The sequence below is a fragment of the Fringilla coelebs genome (assembly GCF_963513975.1).
Source record: "Fringilla coelebs genome assembly, chromosome: 3".
In the NCBI taxonomy this organism is placed as follows: Eukaryota; Metazoa; Chordata; class Aves; order Passeriformes; family Fringillidae; genus Fringilla; species Fringilla coelebs.
In genome coordinates, this window is record NC_140030.1 from 6,638,807 (window position 1) to 6,654,294 (window position 15,488).

Genomic DNA, 15,488 nt, shown 5'->3' on the forward strand with positions numbered 1-15,488 from the left:
GTTTGTCTCCTCCACTCCTGACTCCTCAATCTGTTTCCCCAGTCGAGAGCAAAGCCTGTTAGCTGGGTGTTTCCCTGAGCCAGAGTGCACTGGGAAAAGCCAATCTCATCTCCAGGTCAGAGCAGGCCAGGAGAGCAGTCCCACAGAGCAGGCAGTCCTGTCCTTCCAGGCACTGGGACACAGAGGACACGCAGGGCTGGAGTGGGGAGGGGGCTCTGCACCCCCTGAGCTCCCCGGGGCCGTTCCTGCCTCTCTCTTTGTGGCTCAGTGACCACCTCTGGGGAGTGACAGGGCTCAGTGTGTCCACACAGAGCTATCAGCCACTGCCAGGCAGTGATACAGCCCATAATATATGCCCCAGCACAGGGCCACAGCAGAAGGAAAGGTAAACCAGAACTGAGCGAAACCAATTCATTGCAGCCATTGCATTCTGTGAATACCAAAACATTTGTGGCAGGCTGGCAGTATTGTTATTCCATCTTTTACAGCCAGTTTGTGTTCCTGCCTTGCATATCTTTCTGTGCCATCAAGTGTATATGTTGTTATCTTATTGCAAAACTCTCATACCTTCTCAGTGATTTCTCAGGGGCAGCTCCTCACAGCACTGACTCCTTCAAAGCACAGCCAACAAATTCCATCTTTCTCCTTGGCCAGATAACCCACTCTTTTGTAGACCTCTTCTTATTAGACGCAGCTGGGGCCTATTAAGAGCAGGCCTGTTCCTAATCTTTGGTGATAAGTATAGCTGCAACTCCTCAGGCGTGACAAAACCTTCAGCACTGATAAAAAATATCTTTACTATCTTTTTTTCTTACATTCTATCCCTCCACAAGTATAGGAATGTGGCAGAAAATAAAGTCCTTGCTGGTCCTCAGAGATAAAAGGGCCTGAGTGCAGCCCAGGCCATGATTTCTGAATATGGCAAATTCAACATGTAAGTCTTGTCATGTTCAAGAAGAACTCTTTCAGAATCACAGAATCACAAATAATGCATTTTATTGTATAAATACAACTTTGGAATTGCCACTAATAAATACACTCACTCTTTTAGCTCTAAAAATATTTAGGAAAAAAGAAGAAAATAAGCAAGAGCAATGAGTAATTCATTAAGCTCAACTTAACCATGAGGCAGGCCAATGAACAGAATTTCACCAGGGTACAATCTGACACAGTTGGAAGAGCAAATCTTTACAAACAGGTGTTCCCTGCTTTGGGGAGGAGAGCAAAGCCATGCTGTTGTCCTGTCTGCACAGTGGTGTCATATTCTCATCCTCTGCCAGGGAGGATTTGAAATGCCAGATTGATACTTTTGGGAGAAATGCAGGTGAGGCTGCAGTCAAAATACCTTCTTGCTGCCAGGGTAAATGGTGGTGGGCAGCCAGCTGCTCTGGAGATGAGGGATACCCAGGGGTCTGATTGCAAAGGCTGTGAGTCTTGGGCTGAACACTTAATTAGCATCACTCCCTCTTCCACTGGGCTCAGGCACAGGTAAAGGGGCTCAGCCTGATGATCCATCCCCCCACCAGCAGACTCTCATGCCCACTTTAATCCCTTCAACACACAGGGGCTTAGGCATTGTTCCTCCCATCAGGGCTCAATGACTTTGTTAAAAAATATATATCTCAAAGATTTGGCTAAATCTAAATACAATAATAATGTCTTTACCTCACAATAATTTAGCTCAAAAGATCTGAATGAAGATGTTGAAGACATAACTTGGATGTTGATTAGTGAACATCAGTATCATCTACACTGCCTGGAGAGATGCATCAGAAATAAATCATTTGTTTTCTACAGTAAAAGATCAACATTTTGCATGGACTCCAGCTGTTGTCTCTGTTCCTACTCCATGAAAAACTCACACTTCATACAGGAGAGAATCTTCAGCAGTGCCTTTTCCAGCTTGGGATTGCTGAAAATGAGAATAAGGGAATGAACACTTGGAAAAGCACACAGATATATGTATATAAGGAGTGTCATAATATTTTCTTTCTTCGTGGCATAAATGATTGTCAAGATCAAACATAGAAAGTTGATGCTGTACATCACTAAGAAGGAGAGGACAGATTTCATGGCTCTGATGTGGGCATCCACGCTGAGGTCCTTCATGGAGTTTGTCTGCATTGTGCGCTTATGTCTCCAGAGAGAAAAGAGAAGGGAAACAGCAGCAAAGATGACTACCATGAATGAAGCAGCATATCCAAAGCCAGAGATTAATAAAGAAGAGAAAAGATGTTTATCCTTTCTCATAGTAACTTCCCAAAAATTTCTTTGGTTGGTGGAAGTGATGTTGATCTTTTCGAGAGTTTCAGTGAGGTCAGCAATAAGAATGCCAATAGCCAAGGCTAAAATCTCTGACCCCAACAAGATCCAGGGCACCATCCTGTCAATTTTTACTTTCAGGTAGATGAAGAAGCTGTTCCTGAAATTGGCAACTTTTATGCAGTAGAAACCACAAAGAAAGGCTGTGACCCACAAGTTGGAATAATTAAAAAAGGTTGTAATTGATCTAATTAGTTGACGTGTGGGTTGAACACGAAGGAAATAGGGATAAATCATTGAAAGGAAGCGGTATATCCATGTGAAGCACAAATAGCCACACCTGGAGCATCCCAGCAGCAGTAAGATCTTCTCATTAGAGTTCAAGGTTTTCTTTTTGACCCAGGCAATGCAAAGCACACAAACGATGAAAGCATTTATCCACATGCCTGCAAACACCTCCAGGATGATGATGGCTACAGTTGTGGCCCCATATGAAGTGACATTGAATTGCTCTGGGGAGAGAGAGGCTTCCATGGTGTGAGCTGGGGAGCAGAGCTGTGCTGGCCAAGGGGGCTGTGGCAGCAGAGCCTGAGGCAGGTCAGTGGCTGCTGTTGGTGGAGAGTCAGGGATGGCAAGAGGAGCTTTATAGAGCTGCTGCTGCTGCTGCTGCTGGGGGGGATTTTGGTGTCTCTGGCCTGGGCAGCAGGGCAGGTGCAGGGATGTAAATGTGCTGGGTATCCCCTTACCCGGGGCCAGTGTCACTCTTTGACTATTTGAATGTTGGTTCAGTGGAACTGTGCTGGGTGTCACAAACAGCGGAGATCTTTTTTCTGTGGTGGAGAGTGTTTTGATTTTGATACTGATCCATGTTTGATCAGTGTCAGGCTTCAGGATCTGGGTTCTTCTGTCCCTTTTTTGCCTATGATGATCATGCAGAGCCCTGGCTGTGCTCAGCAGGTGAGGGGACTGAGTGTCCTTTTCAGTCTGAGAGTCTGGGTGCTGCAATGTTCACCCCAGATGCTGGAGAAGTGGAGTTTATTTTGATGCTTTGCAGGCATTAAAAGCCATATTTGTTTTGCCAGTGGCATTGCCTGAAGCATAAGTGAAGAGCCACATAGTGGGGCAGGTAATGGGAGACACAGAAAGTAAAGCTGGATTGTTTCACATGTTTAATTTGAGGCATATGCAGGGAAACGGTAAAATCCGGACAAGTCCCTGTGCCAGGGTTCCAGTCTCATCTGCTTGGGAAAGGGAAGGTTTTCAACTATGCCCCCATGCTGAGTTTCTCCCACACTGCAGTGCCCTAAAATTTCCAAATAAATTTAGACTCTGAAAGCTGTGAGGTTTTTCTCAGGCAAGTTGTGTTAAACACTTCAGGGCATGGACTGCCCATGCACTTTGGGTTAGTCCAGGACCTGTCACATTTGGCCTTGCACATCAGGACCACAGTAACAAGGAGATCTCATCTGATGCTGTGGTGGTAGCAGGAAAAATGAAACCCCAAGCAAGAGCTCTCTGGCTACAGGAAATGAACCACCAGCCTTTTCTCTCTTCCAAAGGATGATAGGCATGTTTTCTGTGGGATATAAGAGCCAGCAGGAGGTGACATGAATATTCATATCACATGCTCCTCATTGCATTGATTTGCTACCATAAAGACTTGGAATGTGACCCAGAGCAGTTTTCCATACCGTGCCAGCACTGGGCAGCCATTGCCATTGACTTCTGACATCTCTCATGTGTCTGTCCCCATGGGCTGTGCAGGGTGGCTGTGCTGGTGGACACCCTGTCCCCTCCAGTGCCAGCTGAGTGGGGCTGGTGCACAGGACAGGGATTCTGTGCTGGATGTCTCATTCTCAGGGGTTTCAGAGGAACTGGTGTAAGGATCTGCAGCGTGTTTCACTGGGGCTGTGGTGTTTTGTGTGGTTACATCTGTAAGGTGCTTGGATTTGCCTGCTGAGTCTTGTGGCATGTGAGGTTGGGAGGGGTGGATGCTGCAAGCATTAAGGAAATATGATGGATCTTCCCGCATTTTTGCAGCTTTCAGGTTAGAGGATGAAGTGCATGATCAGCACCAATGAAAGAGGGGACATTTGGCTGTTCCTCCCTTTTCAGGGCCTTTCACAGGGGAGATGTGTCCAGCAGAGCTGCTTATGATCTGCTTCTGGAGCTGAACTGGTGACAGAAATGATCAGTTCACAGTGTATTTGCTGTCTTCTTGATGGATCTTGTTAATGTTTCACCTGGTGTGATGGGTTGGCCTTGTGCAGCTGTCGCATTCCCACTCAGCTGCCCCTTCACTCTCACCTACAGGTGGGGCTGGAGTGGAAAATAAGATGGGAAAGCTCATGGATTGAGATAAAGACAGGGAGATCATTCACCAGTTACTGTCATGGACAGAAGAGTCTTGAGAAGAACAAAATCAAGTCTTTATTGACTATTGGAAATAAGAAACAAATAAGAAAGATAAGAGATAAGTATCAAAAAGAAAATTAGAACCTGGTGCCTCTACCTTCCCCTTCTTCCTCGCATCTGTTTGACGCCTCTTTCCCTGGTTCTCTACATCTTTCCCCTACATCAGTGCAGAGGGATGGGGAATGGCGCTTGCAGTCAGTTCATAAGAAGTTGACTCCTCCACTCTTTTCTCGCACTCTTCCCCTGCTCTAGCAATGGTCTCTCCAGTGGGCTGCAGTCCTTCAGCATGAGCTGATTCCAGCATGGACTCTGCATGGGCTGGCATCCCTCAGGATACACCCACCCCACCTGTTGTGCTGTGGGGTTCTCCTGGGGCTGCAGGTGCCTCTCCTTTCCACATAGAAGCTTTATGGGCTGCAGGGCACAGCTGCCTCACCATGGTCCTCTTCACAGGCTGTAGGGGAATTCTTTCTCCAGCACATGGAGCAACCTATCCCCTCCCGTCCTTGGCCCTGTTCTTCAGGACTGTTTCTCACAATATTCCTTGGTCCTCACTGCTGGGATATGTTCCATCCATAACTGGACTTCAATGTGCAGAAGGCCACAATTGTTTCAGGATACAGTCCTGGAAAACAAAATGAAATCTTCTCATGGGCAGGTGTCTTGGACTTGTTATGGAAATATTAATTCAACTCCAAATGCTTCCTAGCTCCAGAAGGTGGATGGACATGTTATAAAGTGGCATTAATTATTTGTTTGCTTGTTTCTGAGCAGTTGCAGTTTAAGAGGAATTGGGTAGTTTGGTGAGGCAGCCTGCTAGAATGTGTGGTCTTTGGAAAAAATGATACTGCAGTGGTTGAGAGGATGCTCTGGCCTAAATGGTTGTATCTCTCAGTCCAGAAGCAGGAGGGAAGCTTTTTGAAGGTGAGATGAGAAATGCACACCTGGCACTGGGCATGAAGTAAAACGACCCTCTGAGCATATGCTGGTAAAATAAATGTCCAGTTCAGGTTCTGCTCTGTTCATGCTGGTGCAAAGGAAACTTTCCTGTCGCACCAGCCAGGAGGCCTCTGACAGTCACGCCCCAGCATCTGAGGCTGTCACTGCAGGGACCAAAGCCCCTTCACTGTGGGCAGCTGCCCCACTCCACAGCCTCCTCACACCACACTCAGAGCCAGACCAGGTTTCCTCCCCAGCTTGGCACTGAGTTTCTCATGGTAGAATCTCAGGCTTCTGGATCTTGAAAGCACTTTAATCATGGTGCAGTAACACAGAAGCAGCTCAAGCTGGGTGCCTCTGAGGAGGTAACCCAATCAACTGGATCCCTGGGATTTTGTGTCCTTTCTGTCTATGCACAGGATGACTGTGCATAGACAGAAAGGTGTCTTAAGTGTCTTAAGTGTCCAGTCAGCTGGCCGGTGCCACAGGTCCCTGTGCCCTTTGCTGTGCAAGGCTTGGCACCATGCTTGGGACTCCCAGCACTTCCCCACAACCTGCAGCTCCCTCCCATTGCAGCTGCTCCCTGAGCTGTCTGCACTGAATGCGTTCCTCCAGACTGGAACTATTTCACATTTGCAGGCCCTGTCATGGTGAGCTGTCCTTGGGCAGCTCTCAGAGCCCCACTCAGTCACTCCTTGACTCTCACTCTGGAATAGGACAGGGGTGGCAAATAAGATGGAACTTCTCATGAGTCAGGATAAATACAGGGGAATCACTCACCAATTATTCTCACAGACAAAACAGACTTGACACACGGAAAATCAGTTCAATTTATTGCCTATTGAAAACACAGTAGGATGATGTAGCACAAATCTAGAATATTTTGTCATTTCCCCCCCAGTAATCTCAGGCTCATTTGAACTCGTTCAGAGTTTCTCTACCACCTCCTCTCCTCAGGAGCACAGGATGATGGGGAATGGGGCTTGTAGTCAGTTCAAAGAAAGTTGTCTCCTTCACTCTTCTCCTGCTCCAGCCTGGCTCCCTCCCATGGCCTGCAGTCCTTCAAGACTTCTCTTTTCTCAGAGGAGCCACAATGGTCGCTGACGAGATGAGCAGTGTCCATTGTTGGGACCATTGGAGTGCCTGGAATTGGCTTTTCCCAGCATGGGACAGCCTTGACCCCGTTGTCTGAGACCCCACAGGCCCCCAGGTGCAGCTCCTGGCCCCGGCACCCCGTACGTCTGCCTGTGGGTCACTGCGAGATGAAGCTGTGGCTTCGTTCCACACTGCACCTTGCACAAAACCCACCTTCCTGGGGCTGTAACTGAGCCAGAGTGCACTGGGAAAAGCCAATCTCATCTCCAGGTCAGAGCAGGCCAGGAGAGCAGTCCCACAGAGCAGGCAACCCTGTCCCTGCAGGCACTGGGACACAGAGGACACGCAGGGCTGGAGTGGGGAGGGGGCTCTGCACCCCCTGAGCTCCCCAGGGCCGTTCCTGCCTCTCTCTTTGTGGCTCAGTGACCACCCCTGGGGAGTGACAGGGCTCAGTGTGTCCACACAGAGCTATCAGCCACTGCCAGGCAGTGATACAGCCCATAATATATGCCTCAGCACAGGGCCACAGCAGAAGGAAAGGCAAACCAAAATTGAGATAAAGCTGTTGTTTCATTGAGTCAATTCAATCAGGGAAAATCAAAATGTTTGAGGCAGGTTTGCAACATGACCATTGTCCTTTTGCCTCCAGTGACTGTACAAGGTCTAAATGACTTTCCTACTGACAATAATTTAATTCCAAGATCAGTTTTAATTAAATGCAAATAAAAATTCATTTACCTTTTACTAATATTAGCTTAAAGACTTAATTGAACTTGTTTTCTCTAAAGATATTTTGCATGAGCTCCAGCATTTGTTACATTTTCTAGCTTACACAAAGCTTGCACTTCACACAGGAGAGACTCCTAAGCAGTGTCTTTTCCAGCTTGGGATTGCTGAAAATGAGAATAAGGGAATGAATACCAGGATAAGCATGTTGAATTAAGTAACCAAGAAATATTACAATATAGTGATTTTGGAATTCCATTGAATAAATTAGAGTCGAGATCAAAAACAGGAAGTTGATGCTGTACATTATGAAGAAGGAGAGAATAGATTTCATGGCTCTGATATGGGCATCCATGCTGAGGCTGTTCCTGGAGTTTGTCTGCATCTTGCGCTTGTGTCTCCAGAGAGAAAAGAGAAGAAAAACTGCAGAAAAGATGACTGCCATGAAGGAATTGGTACATAAAAAAACAGTGAGAAAATAAAGAGGGAAAAAATGATCCTCTATTACTATAGTTGCTTTCCAAACTCTTTCTTGGCAGGTGAAATTGAGGCTTTTAAAGACAGCTTTATCCATAGAGTTGTAGACAAGAATTCCAATAATCAGGGAGAAAAACATTGATGCCAACAGAAGCCATGGCACCATTCTGTCAATTTTTACTTTCAGTTGGATGAAGAACCTATTCCTGAAATTGGCAATTTTTATACAATAAAAACAGCAAAGACAGGCTGAGACCCACAAGTTGGAACAATTGAAAAAGCTATAGGCAGTTAGAAGTATTTGAAGTATGGGATGTACCAGAAGGCCATAGTGGTAAATTTCTGAGAGAAAGGCATGTATCCATGAGAAGCACAAAAAGAAAAACCTGGAGCATCCCAGCAGCAGCAAGATCTTCCCATTAGAGTTCAGGGTTTTCTTTTTGACCCAGGCAATGCAAAGCACACAAACAATGAAAGCATTTATCCACATGCCTGCAAACACCTCCAGGGTGATGACGGCCAGAGCCATGGCTCCATATGAAGTGACATTGAATTGCTGTGGAGAGAGAGAAGCTTCCATGGTGTGAGCTGGGGAGCAGAGCTGTGCTGGCCAAGGGGGCTGTGGCAGCAGAGCCTGAGGCAGGTCAGTGGCTGCTGTTGGTGGAGAGTCAGGGATGGCAAGAGGAGCTTTATAGAGCTGCTGCTGCTGCTGCTGGGGGGGATTTTGGTGTCTCTGGCCTGGGCAGCAGGGCAGGTGCAGGGATGTAAATGTGCTGGGTATCCCCTTACCCGGGGCCAGTGTCTCTCTTGACTATTTGAATGTTGGTTCAGGGGGGCCGTGCTGGGTGTCACAAACAGTGGAGGTGTTTCTTATGCGCTGGAGAGTATTTTGATATTGATGCCTGTTTGATCAGTGTCAGGCTTCAGGATCTGGGTTCTTCTGTCCCTTTTTTGCCTATGATGATCATGCAGAGCCCTGGCTGTGCTCAGCAGGTCAGGGGACTAAGTGTCCTTTTCAGTCTGAGAGTCTGGGTGCTGCAATGTTCAGCCCAGATGCTGGAGAATTGGACTTTATTTTGATGCTTCACAGGCCATGTTTGTTTTTCTAATGGCATTGCCTGAAGAGTAGGTGTAGAGCCCCGTATTGGGGCAGGTGATGGGAGCCAAGAAAATAAAGCTGGTACTTTTTACAAGTTTAGTTTGGACCATATGGGAGAAACAGGTAAAAATCAGGACCAGTCCCTGTGCTAGGGTTCCAATCTCATCTTCTTAGAAAAGGGAAGTCTTTCAAAGATGCCCCCATGCTGAGTTTCTCCCACACTGCAGTGTCCTAAAGCTGCCAAATGAATTTAGATCCTGAAAGCTGTGAGGTTTTTCCCAGGCAAGTTGTGTTAAACACTTCAGGGCATGGACTGCCCATGCACTTTGGGTTAGTCCAGGACCTGTCACATTTTGCCTTGCACATCAGGACCACAGTAACCAAGGAGATCTCATCTGATGATGTGGTGGAAACAGGAAAAATGAAACCCCCAGCAAGAGCTCTATGTCTGCAGCAAGTGAACCACCAGCATTTTCTCTCTTCCAAGTGATGATAGGCATGTTTTCTGTGGGATATAAGAGCCAGCAGGAGGTGACATGAATATTCGTATCACATGCTCCTCATTGCATTGATTTGCCACCATAAAGACTTGGAGTGTGACCCAGAGCAGTTTTCCATACCGTGCCAGCACTGGGCAGCCATTGCCATTGACTTCTGACATCTCTCCTGTGTCTGTCCCCATGGGCTGTGCAGGGTGGCTGTGCTGGTGGACACCCTGTCCCCTCCAGTGCCAGCTGAGTGGGGCTGGTGCACAGGACAGGGATTTTGTGCTGGCTGTCACATTCTCAGGGGTTTCAGAGGAACTGGTGTAAGGATCTGCAGCGTGTTTCACTGGGGCTGTGGTGTTTTGTGTGGTAACATCTGTAAGGTGCTGGGCTTTGCATGGTGAGTGCGGTATGTGAGGTTGTGAGGGATGGATGTTGGACTGCATGGAGGAAATAGGATGGATCTTCCAGGGCTTTCCTTTGAAAGTGCTCAGGATTTTCAGATAAAAGGATAAAGTTCATGAGCTTCAGCAGAGGAAGAAGGGTTGTGTGTCTGTTCCTGTCCTTTCAAGGCCTTTCACAGGGAAGATGTGTCCAGCAGAGCTGCTTACATTCTGAATCTGGATTTGAGTTGTTGGTAGAAGTGACTTGTTCAGGTTAAGTTTGTATATGCTGGCACTATTTCATGTTTCACCTGCTGTGATGGGTTTCCCTCAGCCAGAACTCCACAAGGCTGTTCTCTCTCAGCCACAGGAGGGGCAGGGGTGAAAACAGGCTGGAAACACTCAGGGTTTGCAATAATGGTAGGGAGGTCACTCAGCCATTACTGTTGTGGACAAAATGCATTTGACAAGAGGAAAATGAATTTAATTTATTTAAATATAGAAAATAGAGCAGGATATTGAGGAAGAAATCGAAAACTTGATGGCAACGCCCCCTCAACCCTTTCATCTAAAGCTCAACTTCACTCCTTCATCCTCAGCTCCTCCACAGCAGCACAGGGACAAGTCAAATAGGGGCTGCAGTCAGCTCTTAACAAGTTGTCTCCTCCACTCCTGACTCCTCAAGCTGTTTTCCCCAGAGCAAAGCATGTTGGTTGGGTGTTCCCCTGAGTGTACTGGGAAAAGCCAATCTCATCTCCAGGTCAGAGCAGGCCAGGAGAGCAGTCCCACAGAGCAGGCAATCCTGTCCCTGCAGGCACTGGGATACAGAGGACACGCAGGGCTGGAGTGGGGAGGGGGCTCTGCACCCCCTGAGCTCCCCGGGGCCATTCCTGCCTCTCTCTTTGTGGCTCAGTGACCACCCCTGGGGAGTGACAGGGCTCAGTGTGTCCACACAGAGCTATCAGCCACTGCCAGGCAGTGATACAGCCCATAATATATGCCACAGCAGAAGGAAAGGTAAACCAGAACTGAGCGAAACCAATTCATTGCAGCCATTGCATTCTGTGAATACCAAAACATTTGTGGCAGGCTGGCAGTATTGTTATTCCATATTTCACAGCCAGTTTGTGTTCCTGCCTTACATATCTTTCTGTGCCATCAAGTGTATATGTTGTTATCTTATTGCAAAACTCTCATACCTTCTCAGTGATTTCTCATGGGCAGCTCCTCACAGCACTGACTCCTTCAAAGCACAGCCAACAAATTCCATCTTTCTCCTTGGCCAGATAACCCACTCTTTTGTAGACCTCTTCTTATTAGACACAGCTGGGGCCTATTAAGAGCAGGCCTGTTCCTAATCTTTGGTGATTAGTCCAGCTGCAACTCCTCAGGCGTGACAAAACCTTCAGCACTGATAAAAAATATCTTTACTTTCTTTTTTTTCTTACATTCTATCCCTCCACAAGTATAGGAATGTGGCAAAAAATAAAGCCCTTGCTGGTCCTTAGAGAGGAAAGGGCCTGATTGCAGCCCAGTTTAATTTCTGAAGACGGCAAATTCAACATGTAAGTCTTGTCATGTTCAAGAACTCTTTCAGAATCACAGAATCACAAATAATGCATTTTATTGTAGAAATACAACTTTGGAATTGCCACTAATAAATACACTCACTCTTTTAGCTCTAAAAATATTTAGGAAAAAAGAAGAAAATAAGGAAGAGCAATGCGTAATTCATTAAGCTCAACTTAACCACCAGGTAGGCCAATGAACAGAATTTCACCAGGGTACAATCTGACACAGTTGGAAGAGCAAATCTTTACAAAGAGGTGTTCCTGTAGAGAGCTTTGTAGACATTTGGTTAGCTGAAAGAGGTCACGTAGACACAATACCATTAACAAACTGAGAAGGCCAGAGGCCTAAAGTTTGTTAAGAGTCAGCAGTTAGTGTCCAATGACAAAATTAGGCTATATTAACCTTGCTGCAACATGAGGATGTAGGAGGGTAGTGCCTTGCCAGAATAGGAAGAATAGTTTCAATAGTAGCAAAGAAAAACGTAAAAGAATGTAGAAGTAGGTGTAACTGGATGATAAGTAAACTAACCAATCCTGAGCTCAGCTTTGCAATATGTATGAACTTCATTAAATCTAATATAAATGTATGTGACTACCGATCAATAAACGAGATCTGCTGACCACCTGATATTGAAGTGCTGCTTTTCTCCCGCCGATCCAACAAATGGCGAATTTCCTACATGTTCCCTGCTTTGGGGAGGAGAGCAAAGCAATGCTGTTGTCCTGTCTGCACAGTGAGGTCATATTCTCATCTTCTGCCAGGGAGGATTTGAAATGCCAGATTGATACTTTTGGGAGAAATGCAGGTGAGGCTGCAGTCAAAATACCTTCTTGCTGCCAGGGTAAATGGTGGTGGGCAGCCAGCTGCTCTGGAGATGAGGGATACCCAGGGGTCTGATTGCAAAGGCTGTGAGTCTTGGGCTGAACACTTAATTAGCATCACTCCCTCTTCCACTGGGCTCAGGCACAGGTAAAGGGGCTCAGCCTGATGATCCATCCCCCCACCAGCAGACTCTAATGCCCACATTAATCCCTTCAACACACAGCAGCTTAGGCATTGTTCCTCCCATCAGGGCTAAATGACTTTGTTAAAAAATATATATCTCAAAGATTTGGCTAAATCTAAATACAATAATAATGTCTTTACCTCACAATAATTTAGCTCAAAAGATCTGAATGAAGATGTTGAAGATATAACTTGGATGTTGATTAGTGAACATCAGTATCATCTACACTGCCTGGAGAGCTGTATCAGAAATTAAATCACTTGTTTTCTACAGTAAAAGATCAACATTTTGCATGGACTACAGCTTTTATCTCTGTTCCTACTTCATGATAAACTCACACTTCATACAGGAGAGAATCTTCAGCAGTGCCTTTTCCAGCTTGGGATTGCTGAAAATGAGAATAAGGGAATGAACACTTGGAAAAGCACACAGATATATGTATATAAGGAGTGTCATAATATTTTCTTTCTTCATGGCATAAATGATTGTCAAGATCAAACATAGAAAGTTGATGCTGTACATCACTAAGAAGGAGAGGACAGATTTCATGGCTCTGATGTGGGCATCCACGCTGAGGTCCTTCATGGAGTTTGTCTGCATTGTGCGCTTGTGTCTCCAGAGAGAAAAGAGAAGGGAAACAGCAGCAAAGACGACTGCCATGAATGAAGCAGCAAATACACAGCCAGAGATTAAAAAAGAAGAGAAAAGATGTTTATCCTTTCTTATAGTAACTTCCCAAAAACTTCTTTGGTTGGTGGAAGTGACGTTGATCTTTTCAAGAGTTTCAGTGATGTCACCAATAACAATGATGCCAATAGCCAAGGTTAAAATCTGTGACCCCAACAAGATCCAGGGCACCATCCTGTCAATTTTTACTTTCAGGTAGATGAAGAAGCTGTTCCTGAAATTGGCAACTTTTATGCAGTAGAAACCACAAAGACAAGCTGAGACCCACACATTGGAATAATTTAAAAAGGTTATAATTGATCTAATCAGTTGACGTATGGTTTGAACCTGAAGGAAATAGGGATAATTCATTGAAAGGAAGCAGTATATCCATGTGAAGCACAAATAGCCACACCTGGAGCATCCCAGCAGCAGCAAGATCTTCTCATTAGAGTTCAGGGTTTTCTTTTTGACCCAGGCAATGCAAAGCACACAAACAATGAAAGCGTTTATCCACATGCCTGCAAACACCTCCAGGGTGATGATGGCAACAGTTGTGGCCCCATATGAAGTGACATTGAATTGCTGTGGAGAGAGAGAAGCTTCCATGGTGTGAGCTGGGGAGCAGAGCTGTGCTGGCCAAGGGGGCTGTGGCAGCAGAGCCTGAGGCAGGTCAGTGGCTGCTGTTGGTGGAGAGTCAGGGATGGCAAGAGGAGCTTTATAGAGCTGCTGCTGCTGCTGCTGCTGGGGGGGATTTTGGTGTCTCTGGCCTGGGCAGCAGGGCAGGTGCAGGGATGTAAATGTGCTGGGTATCCCCTTACCCGGGGCCAGTGTCACTCTTTCACTATTTGAATGTTGGTTCAGGGGGGCTGTGCTGAGATGTTTTTTCTGCGCTGGAGAGTATTTTGATACTGATCCCTGTTTGATCAGTGTCAGGCTTCAGGATCTGGGTTTTTCTGTCCCTTTTTTGCCTATGATGATCATGCAGAGCCCCGGCTGTGCTCAGCAGGTGAGGGGACTGAGTGTCCTTTTCAGTCTGAGAGTCTGGGTGCTGCAATGTTCAGCCCAGATGCTGGAGAATTGGACTTTATTTTGATGCTTCACAGGCATTGAAAGCCATGTTTGTTTTTCTAATGGCATTGCCTTAAGAATAAGTGATGAGCCACAGGGTGGGGCAGGTGATAGGAGACACAGAATATAAAGCCGGATTGTTTCAAATGTGTAATTTGAGGCATGTGCAGGGAAAGGGTAAAATCAGGACCAGTCCCTGTGCCAGGGTGCCAATCTCATCTGCTTGGGAAAGGGAAGGTTTTCAAATATATCCCCATGCTGAATTTCCTCACACTGCAGTGCCCTAAAATTCCAAATGAATTTAGACTCTGAAAGCTGTGAGTTTTTTCCCAGGCAAGTTGTATTAAGCTCTTCAGGGCATGGACTGCCCATGCACTTTGTGTTAGTCCAGGACCTGTCACATTTGGCCTTGCACATCGGGACCACAGTAACAAGGAGATCTCATCTGATGCTGTGGTGGTAGCAGGAAAAATGAAACCCCAAACAAGAGCTCTATGGCTACAGGAAATGAACCACCAGCATTTTCTCTCTTCCAAAGGATGGTTGGCATGCCTTCTGTGGGATATAAGAGCCAGCAGGAGGTGATATGAATATTCATATCACATGCTCCTCATTGCATTGATTTGCTACCATAAAGACTTGGAATGTGACCCAGAGCAGTTTTCCATACCATGCCAGCACTGGGCAGCCATTGCCATTGACTTCTGACATCTCTCATGTGTCAGCTTCTCCAGGCTGGGCACATCCTGCGTCTGTCCCCATGGGCTGTGCAGGGTGGCTGTGCTGGTGGACACCTTGTCCCCTCCAGTGCCAGCTGAGTGGGGCTGGTGCACAGGACAGGGATTCTGTGCTGGCTGTCACATTCTCAGGGGTTTCAGAGGAACTGGTGTAAGGATCTGCAGCGTGTTTTACGGGGGCTGTGGTGTTTTGTGTGGTAACATCTATAAGTTGCTTGGATTTGCCTGCTGAGTCTTGTGGCATGTGAGGTTGGGAGGGGTGGATGTTGCACTGCATGTAGGGAATGAGATGGACCTTCCAAGGCTTTCCAGGGATAGTGCTCAGGATTTTCAGATAAAAGGATAAAGTTCATGAGCTTCAGCAGAGGAAGAAGGGATGTGTGTCTGTTCCTGTCCTTTCAAGGCCTTTCACAGGGAAGTTGTGTCCAGCAGAGCTGCTAACGATCTGCCTCTGGACCTGAGTTGTTGGTAGAAGTGAATTATTCAGTTTAAGTTTGTATATGCTGGCACTATTTCATGTTTCACGTGCTGTGATGGGTTGCCCTCAGGGAGAAG

General features: G+C 46.5%; 3 protein-coding genes across 3 annotated transcripts; all 3 read right to left on the bottom strand.

The window, feature by feature from the left end:
- Positions 1 to 1,842: 1,842 nt before the first annotated feature.
- On the bottom strand, positions 1,843 to 2,796 carry LOC311151316 (taste receptor type 2 member 9-like; the record flags this gene model as incomplete). The annotated part of the gene is made up of 1 exon (XM_084201670.1): positions 1,843 to 2,796. One exon carries the CDS (start codon positions 2,794 to 2,796, stop codon positions 1,843 to 1,845), a length of 954 nt encoding a protein of 317 aa, XP_084057796.1.
- A 4,738-nt stretch (positions 2,797 to 7,534) lies between these two features.
- LOC311151317 (taste receptor type 2 member 9-like) lies at positions 7,535 to 8,494 on the bottom strand (the record flags this gene model as incomplete). Its single annotated transcript, XM_084201671.1, has 1 exon — positions 7,535 to 8,494. The coding sequence occupies one exon, from the start codon at positions 8,492 to 8,494 to the stop codon at positions 7,535 to 7,537; it is 960 nt and encodes a 319-aa protein (XP_084057797.1).
- A 4,283-nt stretch (positions 8,495 to 12,777) lies between these two features.
- LOC311151745 (taste receptor type 2 member 7-like) lies at positions 12,778 to 13,734 on the bottom strand (the record flags this gene model as incomplete). Its single annotated transcript, XM_084202378.1, has 1 exon — positions 12,778 to 13,734. One exon carries the CDS (start codon positions 13,732 to 13,734, stop codon positions 12,778 to 12,780), a length of 957 nt encoding a protein of 318 aa, XP_084058504.1.
- Positions 13,735 to 15,488: the final 1,754 nt, after the last annotated feature.